This window comes from Heteronotia binoei, chromosome 9, assembly GCF_032191835.1.
Source record: "Heteronotia binoei isolate CCM8104 ecotype False Entrance Well chromosome 9, APGP_CSIRO_Hbin_v1, whole genome shotgun sequence".
NCBI lineage: Eukaryota > Metazoa > Chordata > Lepidosauria > Squamata > Gekkonidae > Heteronotia > Heteronotia binoei.
In genome coordinates this window covers 32,635,986-32,656,917 of record NC_083231.1, presented here as the reverse complement: position 1 = coordinate 32,656,917, position 20,932 = coordinate 32,635,986, and the positions used below count along the sequence as shown (strand labels likewise).

The following is a 20,932-nucleotide window of genomic DNA, read 5'->3' as shown; positions in this document are numbered from 1 at the left end:
TGACCAAGCCAAACAACTTTCAGAAGAAATACTAATGGACAACACCCCTAAGGATCAGATAGACCTGAAGAAACCAAAAGAGGAAAACAGCAGAGAAGTTCTAGATTATGAAGGAGAGAAATTAAACAAAACAGTGGTGTATTAGCAAAATGGAAGACTTAAATGTTTTATCAATAAATATAAATGGTCTGAATTCTCCTAAAAAGAGGTCCAAAACATTTCACTTATTAAAAAACACAAAAAGGCTGATATTGTTTGTATTCAAGAAACACGTATAAAGAAAGAACATTTTGAAAAAGAAAAAAAATAGGAAAATTGTCTTCTGTCAATGAAAAGAAAAAGGGTTGTGCTTTGAGCCATGGTCCTTCCTCCATTGTGCATTCATTTTTACATAAACTGAACACTGCCCAGAATAATTGGAATACATTCTTCCATTAGAGATTCTACTTTGCTAGAATTATCCCTAGAAAGTACTTAGCTGAAGACAAAGAACTAAATCCAACAAGAACTCAAATGTAAAAAGTTTCAAAATGCCCTACAAATGACAAAGGGCTCCCAGCCTTTCCAATGGTGAAGAAGGGAGAAGGTGGTCCCCTTTGACCACAAAAAACCTGTGCTGGTGACCATAGAATCTGCAGTGATAAAAGCCATGTGGGACAGGAGCTGAAGTAAGCAGCACAATTGGGTGAGCTTAGGTGGAAAGGCTGGCTAAATCCAGCCCAGATCCCAGACATTGTTAGCTTCTTGTTAGATCTTAATTAGCAGTTTGGATCATCGGACTCAATGCTGAATATGCACATTATCTGTTTCTCAACATAGCTCCATCCATGCATACTTAGATCCAAAGATTGGAGCCTTTTATTGACATGGCTCCAATCTCTGGATCTAAAGGGGGAGGCCAGATCTTTCCTTCATATTTTAAGTTTCTTATTAGATGCATGGAGGATTGGTCTATCAGGGGCCACTAGGCATGGTGGCTGAGAGGAATGTCCACATTCACAGGCAAAAACCTCTGAATCCCAAAGCCAGGAGACAACATCAAGGGAAGGTCTCAGCCTCTTTGCTCTGTTGTTGGCTCTCTAGGGGAACTGGTTGGCGACTGTGTAAGATGAGATGCTGGACTAGATGAACCATTGATCTGATCAAGCAAGGCTCTTCTTATGTTCTTAAGTGATGTCATAGCATTACTGACTTTTCTTTCTTTCTTTCACTGGATGCTGTAGTGCCAGCAGGCAAGAGCCACTGGCTGCAGAAGATCTGGAGATCTCCCATTCCTAGCAAACAAATGACAACCCTTTGAAGCCAGGCCTAGCAGCAACCACTAGGCAACTTTCTAACACACAATCTGTAATATTATCCAGGTGCAGTGATGTCTATTACTTGATGCCACACAGTTCTCCTGGGCCCAGTGGTAGCCTCCATATAATGTGTATTATGTCTTGTCCTGGCCTGGTAGTGGCAGCCACAATAGCTTTAACAACTTGGCCAGATTTATCCCAGGGAGAGGCTGCTGGCGGGGGTGGGAGGTGGAATCTGACAGCCAGCATGGTGTAGTGATTAGGGCTGCCAGATCTGTGTTGAAAAATACCTGGAGACTTTGGGGGTGGATCCAGGAGATGGTGGGGTTTGGGGAGAGGGGGCTTAGCATGGTACAATGTCATAGAGTTCACCTTTCAAAGCAGCCATTTTCTCCAGGGGAGCTGATCTTTGCCAGCTGGAGATCAATTGTAAAAGTGAGAGATCTCCAGGCCCCACCTGGAGGCTTTTTCACAGCTACTTTTTGTATTTATATTTTCCCACCTGGAGACTGGCAATCCTAAGTGGTTAAAGTGTAAGACCAAGATATGGGAAACCAAAGTACAACTCCCCACTTTGCCATGGAAGCTTACTGAGTGATCTTGGGCCAGTATTCTCTCTCAGCCTAATCTACCTCACATGGATATTGTTGGGTTAAATTGGGGGATAGGAGAAGAATGCATGCCACTTTAGGTAACCACTGGGGAGAAAGGTGGGGTATAACTGAAATGAATAAAAATATAATTGAACACTGGAAGTGCAGATAAATGAGAGGTTGGTTGGGCGAGTGGGAAGGAGAGAAAGAAGCAGGGAGAAGGGGGGCTGCCAGGAGGAGAGGCAGAGAAAATACTGCGGGGGAGAGGATGCAGGGGGAAATGAAGTATCCCCAAATCTTTGTGGGTTCCCTATTTGTTGATATATGTCTGTGTGTGTCAGAAGAGGAATTAGAATGCTATTTTATCTTCATAAGCCTTCCTGATTTGGACGTTAGCTTGTGATTGGCTGCCCAAAACTATCTTTTATATTTTCTAAATGCATTAAAGGCAGCAGCTGGGCTAAACATGGGATTCCATGTTCATCCCTCTGCATTTGACAGCAGCTGTTTAGTATCTGGCTCTGAGTTTTTTTAAAGAAAATAATAATAATAGCCAACAAAGCATGCAGAGCTGGTTACACTAGGTCTGCTTCCAATTAGTGACATGGCCACAATCTAAATAGCATTTTTTCCCAATGATTGTTATGTTTTTCACTTTATTTCCTTCAAATAACTTGAAAAGGCAGGAGAAAACAAAGTAATCTGCTATTGCTCTAAATCTATGACAATCCTTTTTCCCACTTCTACAATGTTCTAGTATAAGGCTTTTAACGCCAGTTATCCGTGATGGAGAGTTGTAGTGTGGGGTAAACCTGGGGTGACAGAGTAGCGGTGCACAACTTTCAAATGTGTATGCATCCCAGCTGTGTTGATTTCTATTAATGTTTTGAGTGCTACCCATGTGACTGTCCCCACGGGGAGCAATTCTGGCATTGACACCATGAGAAACTTGCTGTTACCCTTAAATGACTTGTTAGGAGACAGAAAGAGAGTGAGTGGGACTGGCTGACCGGCTTGGATTTTTGATCTGCCTCTCCCAAGTACTTTTTGTAAATCTGCCCAGGAGAGATGTCACATCTGTGAGAAGTACAAATGCTCTTGGATGGCTTTCTGGCATCTCTAGAACTGTGGATTCAGTATGCCTTAGTGCTAATACTTCTAATACGATTACTTTCATGACATGACCAAAAGATATTTACAGTGCAATCCTAAGGAGAGTTACTCCAGTCTAAGCCCTTTGAAATGAATAGGCTTAGACTGGAGTAACTGTCCTTAGGATTGCACTGTTACTTTACCACAATGAGAGCAATTAGTGCTCTTCATCAATAGGTGGCACTTAGTCTAGGTAAGGGGGGCTCCTATGTCTCAAGCCCCATTTGATTGCTCCTTACTGTCTAATTTATTGGTTTATTATAGGCTTCCCAACCCCCCCCCCCCGCCCTGGCGGGGGACCCCCGAATTTGCAGCCTCCTCCCCCACTCTCCAAAAATCCGGAAGCGGGGGTGGGGAGAGAACATGCGTGTAGGCATCATATCGTTGTAGAGCTCCTGCAGGTTTAGAAACCTGCAAACAGTTTTTAAAATGTGTGCCCTTTTAAGGCTGCATAGGAAATAGGAAAGGCTTCATGGGAAAGGGTCAGTAACAGTTTCCATGGAGAACGGCCCCTCCCTTTCTTCTGCTTTCGTTTTCACAGCGCGCAAAGTTCTGCTGGAAGGAGACCAAGTAAGTATTTGTGCGTGTGAGAGAGGGAGGGGGCAGGGGATTCCCTGGTTTGGAGGGCCCCCCCTTTAGAAAGCGTGGGGGGGAGGGAAATGTCTACTGGGCACTCTATTATTCCCTATGGAGAATGATTCCCATAGGGAATAATAGGGAATTGATCCATGGGTATTGGGGGCTCTGGGGGGGCTATTTTTTGAGGTAGAGGCACCAAATTTTTAGTATAGCATCTAGTGCCTCTCCCCAAAATACCCCCCAAGTTTCAAAACGATTGGACCAGGGGGTCCAATTCTATGAGCCCCAAAAGATGGTGCCCCTATCCTTCATTATTTCTTATGGAAGAAAGGCATTTAAAAAGGTGTGCTGTCCCTTTAAATGTGATGGCCAGAACTCACTTGGAGTTCAATTATGCTTGTCACACCCTTGTTCCTGGTTCCACCCCCAAAGTCTCCTGGCTTCGCCCCCAAAGTCCCCAGATTTTGGGGATTTGGGGGATTTGGCAACCCTAGTTTATTATCAATTTAGTACCTTTTAATCCATCTTTTTCCCAAGGAGTTCAGGACAGTTTATATAATTCTCCTTGCTTCATTTTATCCCTACAACAACTTTGTGAAGAAGTAAGTCTGAGAGAGAGTGACTAGCCCAAAATCACCCAGCAAGCTCCATGGCAAGGGTGGGAATTAAACTTTGGAGTCTCAGTCCTAGTCTGACTCCTTTGCCAGTTACACCCAATCTGCTGCTTAATTAACTTGCAAACACACAGGGTCCTGGGGGTAATCAAGTTCAAGCAAAGGAAACCCCCTGTAAATAGTACATAACAGTCTTCACTAATTCATTACCATGTAGAGGTATATAGCAATGTCAAACAGACACCTCTCATGCACTTTCAAAATACACAGTAAGCAAAGAACTTTCAAAAATACAATTAGAAATTACACACCACAAGATTCATTCAAAACATACTCCCAGATCCATACTTCCATGAGTCAAAACTGCTCTTCAAAATTCTGTTACAATTTCTCCAGGTAGCTACATAGAAAAGTCTCTGATGGTGGTACTCATGGAAATAAAAATATCCATTCAGCTGACCAGTAATCGATGCAAAAGGTCCAGTTTCGGAATCCTGATCTGCAGCTGAGCTTCTCTCACAAAGCAATATCCTCTTAATGTATCATTTTAATCATCGAGGAGAAAAAAAATTCTTAAAAGAGTGGAATGCCCAGGCCTCAAGTTATTTTTCTATGACCATCTTGTGTCTTTCTCAGCAGGCCTGGTGTTCTCTGTAAACTCTTGTTATCTTCATCAGAATTTGTTTGACTTTTTGATTTCATGCCCAACTTCCACACTTCCTATGTGGCCCTTCTGACCCAACACCTTTAATTAGTTCTATGGGTAAACACACAAAAATTCTCATGCAGTTTACTCTTGTACATGAGGGTTTGTAAACTGCCACATTAGCTCAGGGCTGACATCTGGAGATGCAGACATCTCCATGAATCCAATATGACAAAGAGTTATCTGCCAGGGGCCATTCAGCTCACAGGTCTTGTCTGGCTCTACCAGCTTCAGGATCTAATACTGCCTGGAATTTCACACAGATACACTTTCAGGCTTCCTAAACCCTCCCATGGGAACAAGCCACACATGAGAACCATTACTTGTACTTTAGGAAGTCTATACCTTGAAGAAAACTTTGTTGGTCTTAAAGGTGCCACTGGAATCAACGTTTGTTCTGCTGCTTCAGACAAACATGGCTATCTATCTGAATATCCTTTGTACTTATGAACTTTAACTTTTTGAACCATTGTATTTATCACACTCCTATAGTGTTGTGAAATATAGAATAGGTTGGAGTTACAACAGTAGGAGTGGAACTCTGCTGTTCTCTTTGTAATGAAGCACCACTTCCCCTAAAAAAAATTGCTCTTGAAGGTTAAAGGACTCCTGGGAACTGTGTGCGTTATGCAGGGAGTTGCAACTAGAAAAGGATCCACAGAAATCACACAGACACTCACCCCATAAGCAGATATGTCTTTTGCTAATAGAAGAAAACCTTTAGGTTTAAGCCAGTCACTGAAACAAATGCAGACCTTAACTCTACACAAGAACAGGTCTCACCTATAGTAAAATTCCTTTACTTCACCACACCAGAATGTGAATTCATCTCCTGTTCTACTTGCTAGGTTATGTTTAAGCACATGAGTCTTGAGATGAGAGAGACTTCTACCTGTCTCTTTTTAATATAGATTTATCTGTTTTAAACAAAAGCATCTAATATATTTCTTTCCTGCACAAGCCTTGTGTTTGACTCTTATTATATGTATCTTTATATTAATTATGGGTCACCTGTCTCACTGAGACCCAAGCCAAATAACACACTGTAAGTCAGTGCAATCAGCAGGATGAGACACAAAGGGAGACTGATACTGGTGAGTCCAGAGTACCCATTTGTTAGCATCCTCGGCACTCTGGGACATTTGAACATGCTCTTTTGATTAAGAGCATTGTGGTGGAACAGCCCTGCTGATTTGTAGGCCCCACTCTATTTCAATCCCCAAAAGGTGTATAGGCACCAGCAGTCATCTCAAGTCTGCACCCAGTGGCATACCACTCTCCTGGCTAACTCAAAGGGGTTCTGTTTTGTGTGACGGGGATGGTTTAGCATACTTGCACACTCCTGGGGACTTAGCAGTCCACCCACAAATTGCCTCTCTTCTCCTGGTGCCCATTTTGAATAATCTGTTCAAATGGTGGCAGTTTAACTGGTAAGAACACAAGAAGCAATATTGGACCAGGCCCATCCAGTCCAACACTCTGTGTCACACAGTGACTAAAAACCAGGTGCCATCAGGAGGTCCACCAGTGGGGCCAGAACTCCACAAGTGTTCCTATAGTTGGCTCCCAAGCACCAGGAATACAGAGGATCACTGCCCTGGACATAGTGTTCTATACCTTGTACCTAATTGCCACTCATGGACCACTGCTCCATATGTTTCCAGTCCCCTTTTGGAAACGCTCTATGCTTGGAGCCACCACCACTTCCTACATCCAGTGAATTCCATCTGTTAATTACTTTGGGTGAAGAAGTACTTCCCTATAACTGTTCTAATTTAATTGAGTGCCCACGAGTTCTTGTATTGTGAGAAAGGGAGGAAAGTACTTCTTTTTCTGCCTTCTCTATCCCATGTATAATCTTGTAAACCTCTATCATGTCACCCCTCAATCACAGTTTATCCAAATGAAAGAGTCCTAATCTTGTTATCCTTTCCTCATAGGGAAGGTGTTCCATAATAATTTTAGTTGCTCTTTTTTGCACCTTTTCCAATGCTATATACTCTTTTTTGAAGTTTGATGACAAGAGCTGTACACGGTATTCCAAATGAGGCTGCAACATAGATTTATACAGGGGCATTATGATAGTGGCTGATTTGTTTTCAGTCTCCTTCCTAATAATCACCAGCATAGCATTTGTTTATTTATTTATTTATTTTATGACTTCTATCCCGCCCTTCCCAACAAGTGCCTTCTTATTGCAGTTGGACACTAAGTTGACATCTTGAGTTAGTTATCTACCACGACTCCAAGATCTCTCTCCTGGTCACTTACCACTGGTTCAGACCCCATTAGTGTATATTTATAGTTAAGGGGTTTTTTGCTCTAATGTGCATTACTTTGCACTTGTCCACGTTGAACCTCATTTGCCATGTTGATGCCCACTCGTTAACCTTGACAGATCACTCTGGAGCACTTCACAGTCCCTGGTTCTCACTGCCTTGAACAACATTGTTTCCTCTGCAAACTTAGCCACTTCACTGCTTACTCCCAACTCTAAGTCATTAATGAACAAGTTAAGCACTGAACCTACTACCAAGCTCTGCAGTACCCCACTGCTTACTACCGTCACTGTTAAAACTACTCATTTATACTCACACGCTGTTTCCTGCTAATTACCCATTTTTTAATCCACAAGAGCATCTGGTAAAGAAGGTAAAAGTAGTCCCCTGTGCAAGCACCAGTCGTTTTCGACTCTGGAGTGACGTTGCTTTCACAACATTTTCACGGCAGACTTTTTATGGGGTGGTTTGCTATTGCCTTCCCCAGTCATCTACACTTTCCCCCCAGCAAGCTGGGTTCTCATTTTACTGACCTCAGAAGGATGGAAGGCTGAGTCAACCTGAACCAGCTTTCACTGGGATCAAACGCAGGTCGTGAGCAGAGGGCTCCGACTGCAGTCCTGCAGCTTTACCACTCTGCGCCACGGGGCTCTTTAGCATCTGGTACCTCTCCTCAAAAAACAACATCGAAATGATTGGATCAGAGAGTCCAATTCTATGAGCCCCAAAGAAGGTGTCCCATCCTTCATTATTTCCAAATGAAGGCTGCAGTCCCTTTAAATTTGATTGCCAGAACTCTCTTCAGAGTTCAGTCATGCTTGTCACACCCTTGCTCCTAGCTCCACCTCAAAAGTCCCCAGATATTTCTTGAGTTGGACCTGGCAACCCTATTACTTACATAGTTGCTTGTGGTACTTTACTGCAGGGTTAGCTGACTTCCTGTATTGGAACTGAGCTGGTAGGAAAGAATCTGGGGTGATGCAGTCTCAGCAGGTAAGGCAGAGATATGGTCAGCTTCTTTAACCCTGTTGATGTAAAAACAAAACATGTGGTTTTATATACGAACGAAATGGTGGCTGCCACTATCGCATCTAGTTTGATTTCAGTGTATGCACCTAAGAAGCTCATGTGTGAGTTGATCTTAATTAGACAAAGGGTATAATGGCTGGAACTATAGAACCCACCTGGAGCAAGGCTGAGAGGATGATTCCATGCTTGGGTGTTTTGCAGTTGTAAAACCAGCAGAGGGAGCATGTGTTTTATTACATCGTTTTCTAAATTCTGTTGCGCAAGGTTAAGGAAATAAGATCATGATCATGAGTGGCCAAGTATCAGGCCAAAGCCTATTAAAGCAAATCTATTTAAAAGGAAGCAAGACTAATCAACATTCTCCATTTCCCTAGAGTCTTGGTCAGCAAGTAATTTTGCTGGAGTGCTGTTTTAAAAGTGTAAGAAGAGCCCTGCTGGATCAGACCACTGGTCTCTCTAGTCCAGCATCCTGTTTCACACAAAAGCCCACCAGTTGTCCCCATGAGCCAACAAATAGAGCACAGAGGCTGAAGCTTTCCCCTGATGTTGCCTTCAAGTTCAGGTATTCAGAGGCTTATTATGGTTGACAATGGAGGGTGTGGAGAGGTAAAAGTTCTATAAATAAAGGTTCCAATCCATTCCTGCAATTAGCTGCCCATTGCCATGTCTTGTTGCAACAAATATGACTCCTTTACAGTCTTCTTTTGCCTCTTGAATTGTCCAGGGGGGTGGGGGCAGTTGGCACCACTCTGAAAGTGGGATTTGGCTCAGGTGACCCCTAGATTAGTTTATGAGTTTAATCTAACTACCTTTAAAATAATTTACCTGAGTTGATGCAATTAGAGCAACCTGGGTGGGGCACTCTTTGTTTCAGGGGTTATCCCAGGTCCTTTGCATAATTAAATCTGCTCTCTGTTGTGCTTTTTATGGCTTTCTCAATTATGTTGTCCTCCTACACTGCATAGTTCTTTCTCTATATTGTCAGATTAATTGGCATTGTCCCACATTGTGGGCTCACAGGTGAGTTCATCTGCTCTTTGCTGATGGTTGTTGAAGCACATCTGCCTTAAGTGAGTATGATGGAGACTCACATCTGGCCTCAGAGTTATGCCTGGAAACAAACTGATAAAATGAGGATCTAGAAGGCATGCCATATGTGTAGGGCTGCCACCTGATGTTGTAGATCAAGATGGGTAGTCATGTTAGTCTGGCTGCAACAGCAGAAAAGAGCACGAGTCCAGTAGCACCCACAAAAACTCATACTCTACCACACATTTGGTTAGTCTTTAAGGTGCCTACTGGACTCTTACGCTGATTGATTTGAATAATGGTTACATGCCGTAATTGAGTGTTGATTTGAATAAGGGTTACATGCCGTAATTATGTTCCAGTGGTCCATTTCCCATCCTTGGCATGCTCTTTCCTAAGCATGCTTTATTACATTCTTTTTGGAAAGAGCTCAGCCATTTTCATGCCTTCTGGATGGGAAGATACATGTTTTCAAAAGTCCTGTCTACATCAGTGCCATTTCCCCACTGTTGGCCTTTTGCAGCCACCACTGCCCCCCCCCCCCCCTCACTGCCACATTTCCTGCAAACAAGACTATTTCTACTGAAATATTTCTGCTGGAGGCTATGTAGCAATACAGTAATATAGACATCTCAGCACCGTCTAGTCATTTGATTTATATCCCACTTTTCTATCAACATGCTGAAAGCAGCTAAAAAATTATTACTATTGTGTGAAACAGTATCAATGATAATTTTCACCTTCAAAATATATGCATGAAAGGGCAGAACTTTTCCTTGTCCCCAGCTGTATTTTTAAAGGGAAAGGCACTGTTTAATTAACATCTGTGCGATCCCTTCATCAATTACGTTATTAGCATATATTTTCTGTGGTTTGGCTATCTGTGCCACAATACAAAAAAGCCTCGTACAGAAGTGATTCTGATTCATCACTTTCAGCTCAGCTTTGCAGTCACTCAAGCTAACCTAGGGCCTCATTCCCTCCCTGGATCCATACAACTGAGCACATTGCTTGTTCTCTTTTGCATAGCCATTCTGTGCATATATCGTGGAGCTGATGCATTTCTCATTGCCTGCTTGATAATAATAGGGTGGCAACTTGAAATTGGTTTAAATAGATTTGTCCATGCAAGCTTTAGTTAATTTAGTTGGCAGCAAGCCATTTTAATCAATGAAAGCAGTTGTACTTGTTTGAGCTAAGAGTGAAGGATACACTTATTTGGTTGGTGTGGCTATTTTTGGTTTGGTGCGTTATGGAAATATGCATAAAAACATGCAAATATGATCTAACCATGAGTGATAATTTTTATATATTATTTTAAGATAACAAAGAAGAATGTGCTTGGAGTTACCTGTGGGAATTTGAACCTGAATCTTCCTTGTCCTCGTCTAATACTCTAACCGCTACGTTACACCACAGAACCCCTCGCTATTTGGGTTAAGAATAATTGTTTTAGGATGGATAGCCCAATCTTGCCAGATCTTGGAAGCTAAGCAAGGTTGGCTCTGGTTAGTATTTAGATGGGAGGCCGCCAAGGGGAACCTAGGGTTGTGATGCACAGGCAGGCAATCTCGAATCACCTTAGAATGTCTCTTGCCTTGAAAACCCCATGGGGTCGCCATAAGTCAACTGTGACTTGATAGAAAATAAAATGTGTATTATGAATGGTTCTCTTCCTTCAGTATTTCAAAAGGGCATATTGCTGATTTTGGACCAGGCTATTTATTTAAATTTTATTTCAATTCAGTCCACTTGTTTCTCAATGCATTTGGCTGAAAATCCTGAAAAGGGGAGGGATTAATCGACTGTAGTTCTTTCACCATTTAACATATGAACCAAAGAGTGAAATTCTTTCTATACCTGCTCAATGGAGCCTCTTTCCGTATACTGAAACTCATCAAAGCGAGCAGACAGGAAAGTTGCCTTCTGGCCGAATTGTTACAGCATTACCAGAGCTGCTTTGGACTGGCAGTGAGCCCGCCCCTCTGGAATAGTTTCCTGACAAGCTGCCTAATCCCACCGCATGTTTTCCAGGCTGTTCTCCATTGCCATATATTGGATTGCACTCAGGGCTAGGAATTAAATGAAAAACAAACATCTGAGATGCAACACAAATATTTAAAAGGCAGGCATGCAAACCAAGATTGCTCCAGAGTCAACATGCTACAAGCAACACATGCTTATTAAAAGCAACCTAGAGATGAGTGCTGCAACCAACAAAGCCCATTTTTAATTTTTTTTTTCTTTTTGCAAAAGTTTCAGTGTCTCTGTAAAACACACAAATTAAGTCCATTTTCTGCTGTTTGTCAACAAAGCCAAGTAGCATCTTTAGGAGTGAAAAGAGAAGTCTGGTTCCTTGCAACAGTCTCCTGTTTTACCACAACTTACAGTATGTAATTATGACCCAAGTTGTGTATATATTTCCCGGCTGTGGTAATAATGACTGCTTTTAAATTGAGCCAAAACATAATTAAAGGGGGAGGGGGATAGGGGACTCATCTGTTCGAGCCAACAAATTCTTAATCCAGAACTGCATAGACGTTATTTCTGGTGCTGTCACATCCATGCAAAGGGAAGAACTGCACACAACAGATTTGACAGAACCAGCATAAAGACAAAGAATATTTACTTTAAATCAGTTTTTTAAAAAGGTAAAGGTAGTCCCCTGTGCAAGCATCAGTTGTTTCTGACTCTGAGGTGACGTCGCATCACAACATTTTCTTGGCAGACTTTTTACGGAGTGGTTTGCCATTGCCTTCCCCAGTCATCTACACTTTTCCCCCAGCAAGCTGGGTACTCATTTTACTGACCTCGGAAGAATGGAAGGCTGAATCAACCTTGAGCCAGCTACCTGAACCCAGAAAATACAATAGACAGAATCAGCTACCTGAACCCAGCTTCCACCGGGATCGAACTTGGGTCGTGGGCAAAGCTTGGACTGCAGTACTGCAGCTTACCATTCTGCGCCACGGGGCTCCTTGTTTAAATCAGTAGGCCAAGACAAATCATTATCAAGGGAAAAGGTCTGAAAACTAGCAAAGACCATTCAACTGTGTGTAGCTTATTGATCCCCTCATTGTGATAATAAGAATTAGACGGTTTTTAAGGCACTGCTCGTTTTCTTTTACAGGTTCCCTAACATGAATGCTTTCCCAACAGTTTCAAACCCACCAGTTCTTAGTGGTAGACTTAAGAACTTCATGCATCTTTTACACCATGCCAGAAGTGCAGATCTGCTTTCCTTGAGGTACTGGAGTGTCTTAGATATGGAGTTTGCTATGCCTGAGCTTCATATTTCTTGCTCAGCTAGGAAGGAAGCTTCCTTTCAGAGGAGGTACACACATGCACACTTTAAAAAAAAACAGCAACCCTGTTCTACATAGCATCCCAAATTATGTGCCACCAGGGTCAAGTCTCCTGTGAAGTGTTCTGACACAGTTGCCACAGGTGACAGATTTGCTACAGGTGACAGTTGCCTCCCCCGTATCACCTTGCCTTCCTACCTGGGTACTAGAGCAGCTAATTCGCTTTGCCCATCTCATTCCCCCAGGCAGACCATGCACATGCTGGTTGAACTCTTGTGAAAGTCTGGGGAAGCTTATAAGGGTGTACTTGGTTGGCCATTCTGTTTTTAAAGATGGTTCTGAGAGTGTGAGGGCAAGTAGGATTAGCTGTTCAAGTTACCAAGGGGGTAAGGGAGGGGCAGGCCTCAGGTGGCACTGTGAATGGAACCCACACTGACTATGAATTTAAAAAAAAAAATTCATGAGCACCTATGAATACCTATTAATAGACCACTAATTATGAAATGTATTTCTTGCTTACAAAACAGTTCATGGAACTGCATGTGAAATGCTTTTCTAGTGATGGGTGAGGGACTTGTACAAGATTTAGCAGTTCACCAATGCTCATGGTAGGTGTATGTCTCCCCCCACCACCACCAAATAAATGTTTTAACAGACTCTAGAAAGTTGTTTTCAAGAGCAGTTGCGACTCCAGGCCCAAGTGAGACTTCTGGAGCACAGCGTGGAGGAGCAACAGGCGAAAATTGTGGAGCTTTTAATGATGAAGGACATAGAACAAAGAGTACAAGGTGATGAAGACAATGTCATCAGTCTGGGAGAAGAGAGAGAGTATAAAGGTTAGAACAGAATCTCACCTTTTGCATTACTTATACCAACAAGAAAACCATATAGGAGGGTGGGAAGGTAATTGACCAGTGTTCTTCACATGCTTATTTCTGAAGGGCACCTATTATTTCTAATTATCATCACACCACAACAAATAAATTTGTATCCCAAAAAGTAGTGTTTGATCTTGAATGTATCTGGGGCTTTTTTTTTTTTAGCAGGAATACCCAGGAACACAGTTTTAGCTGGCTTGGTGTCAGGGGGTGTGGCCTAATATGCAAATGAGTTCCTGCTGGGCTTGTTTTTTAAAAAAAAAGCCCTGAATGTATCCAGAGAACAGGCCTTTTGACCTGCCCACTTCTACTGATGGCACCTCTGCATAGCCTTTGCAGTCTGTACAAATAAGCACTTTTGCATTAATTGCCTTGGTACACAAATACTCTTTGTTCACCAGTGGTCTCTGTAATTCCTGCTCACACTTACTAGGGACTAATTTAATTGAACTCACTAGGACATGCTCCTGAATGAATGAATGATTTATTTATTGCAGTCAAAAACCAGCTCAGAAGTAAATACTATACCAGCAGTGATACCTAAAGTTACATAAGTTATGTTAAAATGAACAAATATAATAAGATCAATACAGAATACAATAAGTTGTAACATCTGCACAAAATCTGGCCACTATCCATGATCCAAGTGTGTCGACCTGTTTGTTTGTTTGTTTGTTTTTAGAATAGAAGTAATAAAACCATGCCTAAGATCACAGTTAAAAGGCAATACAATTGAACATGTCCAGAAACTTACTTCTGAATAAACAGATTTTGAATTTTGTGTTGTAGATTGGTGCAAGAACTTGCCTACTGTTATGCTACATTATAGCTTGTAATCTGCATTTTTTCAGGTTTAGAAATCACGTAATGTAGTCCAAGCCTTGAAAATCCTGTGTTTAGTTACTGGGAAGAAAGATTAAATATTAGTTTTAGATTATTTATTTAAGAATATATGTAACATGAGGGAAAAAAACTATTTAAAAAAATCACAATAAAACCCAAAAGCAATACTGGAACAATTTAATTTCAGTTTTCAAAATAGCAAATCTGAAAAAGCCAAACCCTTCAAAATAGCCCTGATTTCAGAAGGTGCGCTGAAGAGAAATGGCTTTGCATAACTTCCAGAATCTGCAAAGAGTGACTGCCTTCTAGACTTCTTCTGGAAGGCTGTTCAAAAAAGTCTGTTTTACCATAAACCACCCACACAGTGCCATCTATACAAAGGAACAAAGAGAAGCAACTGCTCAAAGGACTTGAGGGCATACCAAATAAGAGCAGAATGCAGATCCATAGATTTTTCTATCGCATACCCTAGCCAGAGGATCAGAAACTTGCCATATGAGAATATAACAATATACTTGTGAAATGTCATAGTATAATAGGAACATAGGTAATCTGTACGTTATGGAATCTGCTCACTCACAGTTCGTTACATGCAGTTAGTTACATTCTGGCATGATATTTTATAGCCTTAAAAGGGATAGCAGTGTGCTTTATGAGTATCATGTCTGAGAAACGGCTACTTTCTAATTTTGATAAAGGAGACCAAATCCAGCATAATGGGTTAAATCCTATGTTTTCTTTCGGCTTAGCTGGATCCTTTGAGTGTTGTCCAGTAAGACTTCCTTCAATGGAGAAATGTCTTTTTTTGTTGTTGTTGAATGAATGAAATATTTCTCTGTTGGAGGAAGACTTGGCAGAAGGGACTTATAGGATCCAACTTAGTGAAACTTGAGGGAAACTTAGGATCCAGCCCTATATATCCAATGGTGTCTACCAGATTCCTCAGGGAAAATTACACTTTGGGATTCAGGCACCAGCCCTGCCCTGTTCCTTTTCCTCCTCAGTATCTTATTATTTGCAGACATATTGTCTGAACACAGAGTCCTACTTGTAATAGTTAATAGCTTTTCATACTGTCATACGAGGTAAATCTATCATGCCTTCACTGAGAAATAGATCATACATTTTTAAGATGCTGATCCAGCAATGGTGGATAGGGAAAGAAGGTGGATTAATTTTTAAAATTAGAGTTTTTAAAATGTGAATAATAGTCTGACATAAGAAATTGCAAACGGAAAAGGGTTTTGTATGTTTTTACTAAGTACATATGCTAGTAAAGGCTGAGTCAGCCATAACAGTGGAGAAGCATTTGTGGGTGAAATATATAACTTAAAATAAGTTAATAGAGTTTCCAATAGTTTGTGAAGTATTTATTTAACCAGAAAAATATTACTATGCATATTGAGTTTTTCCAGAGCCAGTTCAGCTGGGATTTATTACGGTAGAAGACTATTCAAATCAGTGAATGTTAATTTAGCTTTGTTAGTGCTACATTTATGGGTGACAAAAAGTCAAAACAGACTCAGAGAATCAAATGCCATTTTGGATTTGTGAAGGATCTGCTTTTTCTGTGTTTAACAGAGAGGCAGGGTAGACAGTGGACAATAAAAGTGGCAAGACTGCAAATCTCTAAGGGTATTTTTAGACTGTGCTGTTTTCTGAGAAACTGAATTCCTAACTACCTCATAAGAACCAGGTATCCCTGCAGCTTGACATCCATATCACAGTGCAAAACTTGACATTATGTTAAACATGTAGCTGCCACTTAAGTGGAAGGTGCATGTCTAGCTCCCCCTCAGTAGTGTACTGATCTACAATGTTCTCAGTTTCTTTGCCCCAGTTCTAATGATATTGACTTCTGCTGATACAGAAATGCATAGATGAAGGTTCTAGGTTCTAGTAGATGCTGTGGAAGGGACTGAGACACAGAGCTTCCATTTTCAGTTGCAGCTGCGCTTTTTGTGTAACGTCTAGTTTGTTTTCAATGGGAAAGTTTACAAAGCTAAGCATGGTCCTTTATCAAATTGTACAATTGCCCTCAGCGTAGGGAGCAGAGCAGTGTCAACATGAGACATTCCATATTTAGAGGCACAAGCCAGTGGTACAGTACATGTCTCACATGCAGAAGGACACAGTTTCAATTACTGGCATATCCACTTGAAGCATCTCAGATAACAGGCACTGGGAAAGACTTCTCTGCCAAGGAGCTGCTGCCAGTCAGAGTAGAGAATACTGAACTAGGCTGACTAGTAGCTTGACTAAGTATAAGACAGCTTCATGTTTTTGTAATGGTGTAGCCCTGAACCATTACTGTTGCTAAAAACACCAGCCACCTGTGGTGATTAATATCTCTTAATTTGAGATCCACTCACCTAAGCCAGTATACCATCCATATAAGAAATCACTAGGGGCTCAGCAGACCTTCAGTTGGTTAGCACTTGCCTGGAATTGCCAAAACTTAGGAATTGTCTGGGAGGATACAATATATGTTGAGTGGGTTGCATTTTGCTTAAATGCGCCACGTCATTTAGGATTTTGCAAAATAAATGCATTGTGGAACTTACATAGCATTTAAAGGAATTGTTTTGAATGACTAACATGTTGGGATCCTGCAGATTGTGCTGAAATCTATAATGCCAGACACACACAGAGTGGATCTTACAAGATAAATCCTCTCCGGAGTCCCAGTGGATTCCTTGCCTATTGTGATATGTCAGGAGGAGGAGGATGGACTGTTTTTCAGAGGCGGTCAGATGGGAGTCAAAATTTTGATAGGTGAGTACTGAACTTAAAAATTAGCTGTCATGGTAATGGGAAATGGAAATGGTGAGCTGTGTGTATTGCAGTCATTATGCCAGATGGTAAAAATACAACATTTTCTTAATTGGGAATGCTGAGTTCAGCTGTGGTTCTGATTCGTATGGGCTATTATCCTACCCTGCCCAGACGCACATGGGCACAGTATGAACTCTTTGGTAGTTTCCATATGGAAATGTCAACCCTGCACTGGTTGTGAGGTATACTTCATTTTTCTTCCACATTTTCCTCTGCATTAAACTTGCAGACAAAGGGATCCTTTTTCTGATTTTTTTGTTACACATCTCAAAGCATTCTGTGTTTAAGGAGGAGGTAACAGGTGTTGCCACATTACCTGGGAACTAGGAGTTTCCTTTGAGGGATGACTATTTGGGGTCTGAATAATGACAGTGGGAACTTATACTTTCATGGCTCAATGTGGCCTCTTGGGCCCTGAGGTTTTAAAGAAGTTTATACTTGCATGTGCTTGCATGTGCCAGGTCTTTACAAAAGAGAAGCCGCAGTTTTTGCCCTCATCAAATGATTGGTCTGGCTTGTAAAGCGCTATAATTGTTAGGGGACTATAAAATTTTAAAAGCAAATCTGCCCTCATACTTACAATTTAATTAGTGTAAAACAAGACAGTGAGGAAAGGAAGGGGAATCAAAGGGAAGGAGGGCTAACTAGGAAAAGTAAGGGTAAATAGATGAGTCACAAGGGGTTAAGCCTCATGTGTCAGGTGGAGATAAATAGATCCCACAAGTGCCTCCCTTTTTGTCTTCCTGCAGCTTAAAGTCCCTTTGTGGAGGGGAACATTTCTAATTGGGAAGAGGGCATGTGGAAATGGTGTGAGTGGCGAAGTTAGCCTCCTGTTACCCAGCTCTGCATTGCCGATCCATATCAGCATTCTTATGCTTTTTGCAGCTCAGCGAAATATTTGGGGATTTGAATCTTGTAATATAGTGGGTTCGATGCATGGAGGAGACGAGGTTGTGGTGATCAAAGCTCTTTTATTAAGTACAGCATGGTAAAGGCTGAACTCTAAGACTGAGAAACTGTGCCAACGGAGCCAACTATATACACTTCAAGGTTCCCGCACTAGGATACCATTGGATCATTCAAACCAGCAAGGGGGCCATGATTGGAGTAGGGCAGCAGGGATTTGGGAGGGACGGTGGCTCAGTGGTAGAGCATCTGCTTGGTAAGCAGAAGGTCCCAGGTTCAATCCCCGGCATCTCCTACTAAAAAGGGTCCAGGCAAATAGGTGTGAAAAACCTCAGCTGAGACCCTGGAGAGCCACTACCAGTCTGAGTAGACAATACTGACTTTGATGGACCAAGGGTCTGATTCAGTAGAAGGCAGTTTCATATGCTCATATATATGTTCATATGCCCCTTGTTCCTGAGTCCCCAACCTCAGTCCTATAGGCTCCAATGAACCTATTAATACATACTATTGATCAGCATACACAACAAACCTTTATCTCCAGGCACTTGAATATGAAAACAGAGAAAGAGGTTCATTATGTCAGGTAAAAAGAGATTCCAGTCCCAGTAAGCATGTTATGTGGGAGGGAGTAACAGAGTCATCCTAAGCAAAGTGAAACCCTTTCTAAATCCATTGGAGTCAGCAGACTTAGAAGGGTGTCACTCTGCTTAGGACTTCACAAACCAAAAGCAAGCCCCAAATATATCAGCGTCTTCTTGCCATTTGAGGAATCTAGGAGCAGACCTAAGCAGGTTTGCTCAGAATTAAGTCTTATTTTATTCATGGGACTTACTTCTGAGCAGACCTGTTCTGAGGGCTTACTGCCTGGAAAGTGTTTTTAGAATTGCATCCTTTGGGACTTAAAACAGATCATTTAAAGAGAAGCTGCTAATTTCCTTTGCACTACACAAGTAAGTAGGTTTACATTTTATTTTCAGAGGCTGGGCTGAGTATGAACAAGGTTTTGGTGATTTTACTTCTCCAGAGGGTGAATATTGGCTTGGAAATAAAAATCTTCATTATCTGACCTCTCAGGGTAAGATCTGTACATTTTCAGTCAGAAAGCAAAGATCAACAAGCTGATTTATCCCACAGACCCATTTCAGCTCCATGAGACTACTTCATACTTAACCCAAAGCGGTCAAAAGCACTTGTGTTTGGCTTTTGTCAAAACCAGAATGAGGACGTCTTTTCTCTTGAGGTTTTGCTTCTTTGGTTTCCGGTGAAAGACAGCAATGAAGATCCTGTGAATTTAGGGGGAGGTGTTTGTGAGTTTCCTGCATAGTGCAGGGGGTTGAACTAGATGACCCTGGAGGTCCCTTCCAGCTCTATGATTCTATTATTCTATTGCTGTAGTTCCCTGTTGTGGTTGCAACTGTGCTATATCCTGCATCAACATCTTGTGATTCCTGTCCAGACAAATGTGGTGATGAAGAAGAAGATGATGATATTGGATTTATATCCATCCCGCCCTCCACTCCAAAGAGTCTCAGAGCGGCTCACAATCTCCTTTACCTTCCTCCCCCACAACAGACACCCTGTGAGGTGGGTGGGGCTGGAGAGGACTCTCACAGCAGCTGCCATTTCAAGGACAACCTCTTCCAGAACTATGGCTGACCCAAGGCCATTCCAGCAGGTGCAAGTGGAGGAGTGGGGAATCAAACCCGGTTCTCCCAGATAAGAGTCCGCACACTTAACCACCACACCAAACTGGCTCTCCTGATGAATTGTCAGTGGCAGTTTCCAATAGTACATGTGAAAAGACACCTCCATCCCCTTTTAATTGTTTTCTTGGAGCAGGTCATACGCACCTCAGAACTACAGAACGTGCAGCAAATGTTAGAACAATAAATAACCACAGTGATTAAATGTTTAAGTAGAGGTGTATATCTCCTATTGTGAAAAAAGAAAAAAAAGATGAAACCTCCCCCTTGAATGGTAAGGGTAGAGAAAGGCCAAGTAGACAGGAATGTAGTACAGGAGATTCACACAAGTGCTGCTGAGACAGACAGCTGAGATAGCGTGGTTCGAGGTCAGTCATAAACATCAGAGGGAAACCTCTCTTAACCAGAGAAGAAAATAGCACCATGATGGTTGACACCAGTTATGCCGTACTACATTTGTATCCAATGTTAAATAAATCATGTTAAAATGAAGTCTGGAAATATGGAGACCAATACAAGGCTAGGACAACTATCATTTGAATTGTGTGGAATAACTGAATGACTCAAGAATTATAATAGCAGAGAAAACTTTTGTATAAATTGTCCTAGAGTTTGTTACTTTAGGTTATGAATTTGTCTGGAAAAACTGACCGATTTCGCACTCAGCTTTTCCCGCTGTCACATTCCTCTTCTCCATGCAGCGTCCTTTGGATTTCCCACTATCTGCTCCGGAGCTGCAGGAAACATTGCGATTTTTGCACGGCAGATGGAAACCACTAAAAACCAGTTTGCCCTGTGAAAACCAGATGTTTCCTGCAGCTCCGGAGCAGGTAGTGGGAAATCCAAAGGATGCTGCGCGGAGAAGAGGAACGTGACAGCGGGGTAAGCTGAGTGCAAAATCGGTCACTGTTTTGTTTATTCAGTCAGCTGAAGACACTTTGAAAAAAATAACTTTCACCTCTAGGAGACAGGTTTGGCAGGTTATATATTTTATATGTTTCAGAAACCTGCAAAACCTGTTTGTCCAGAGTGAAACAGAAATATACAAAAAAATGTACACCATGAGCAACAAAACATCTTACAGAATACTTTCATATCTTCAAAATAATTGTCAATCTCAAATCTTTACTCTAATCAGGCAGAGGCAAATTTTGGAAAACCCAGTAAAAAATTTAGTCAT

At 41.7% G+C, this 20,932-nt stretch overlaps 1 protein-coding gene across 1 annotated transcript in view; it reads left to right on the top strand.

The window, feature by feature from the left end:
- The window catches only part of FGL1 (fibrinogen like 1), a 40,815-nt gene that overhangs the window by 7,251 nt on the left and 12,632 nt on the right, over positions 1 to 20,932 (top strand). Inside the window, exons 2-4 of the mRNA XM_060246418.1 lie at positions 13,240 to 13,420; positions 16,921 to 17,080; positions 19,027 to 19,124. Coding sequence (XP_060102401.1) covers positions 13,240 to 13,420; positions 16,921 to 17,080; positions 19,027 to 19,124 — 439 coding nt within the window. The remainder of the gene's footprint in view (positions 1 to 13,239; positions 13,421 to 16,920; positions 17,081 to 19,026; positions 19,125 to 20,932) is intronic.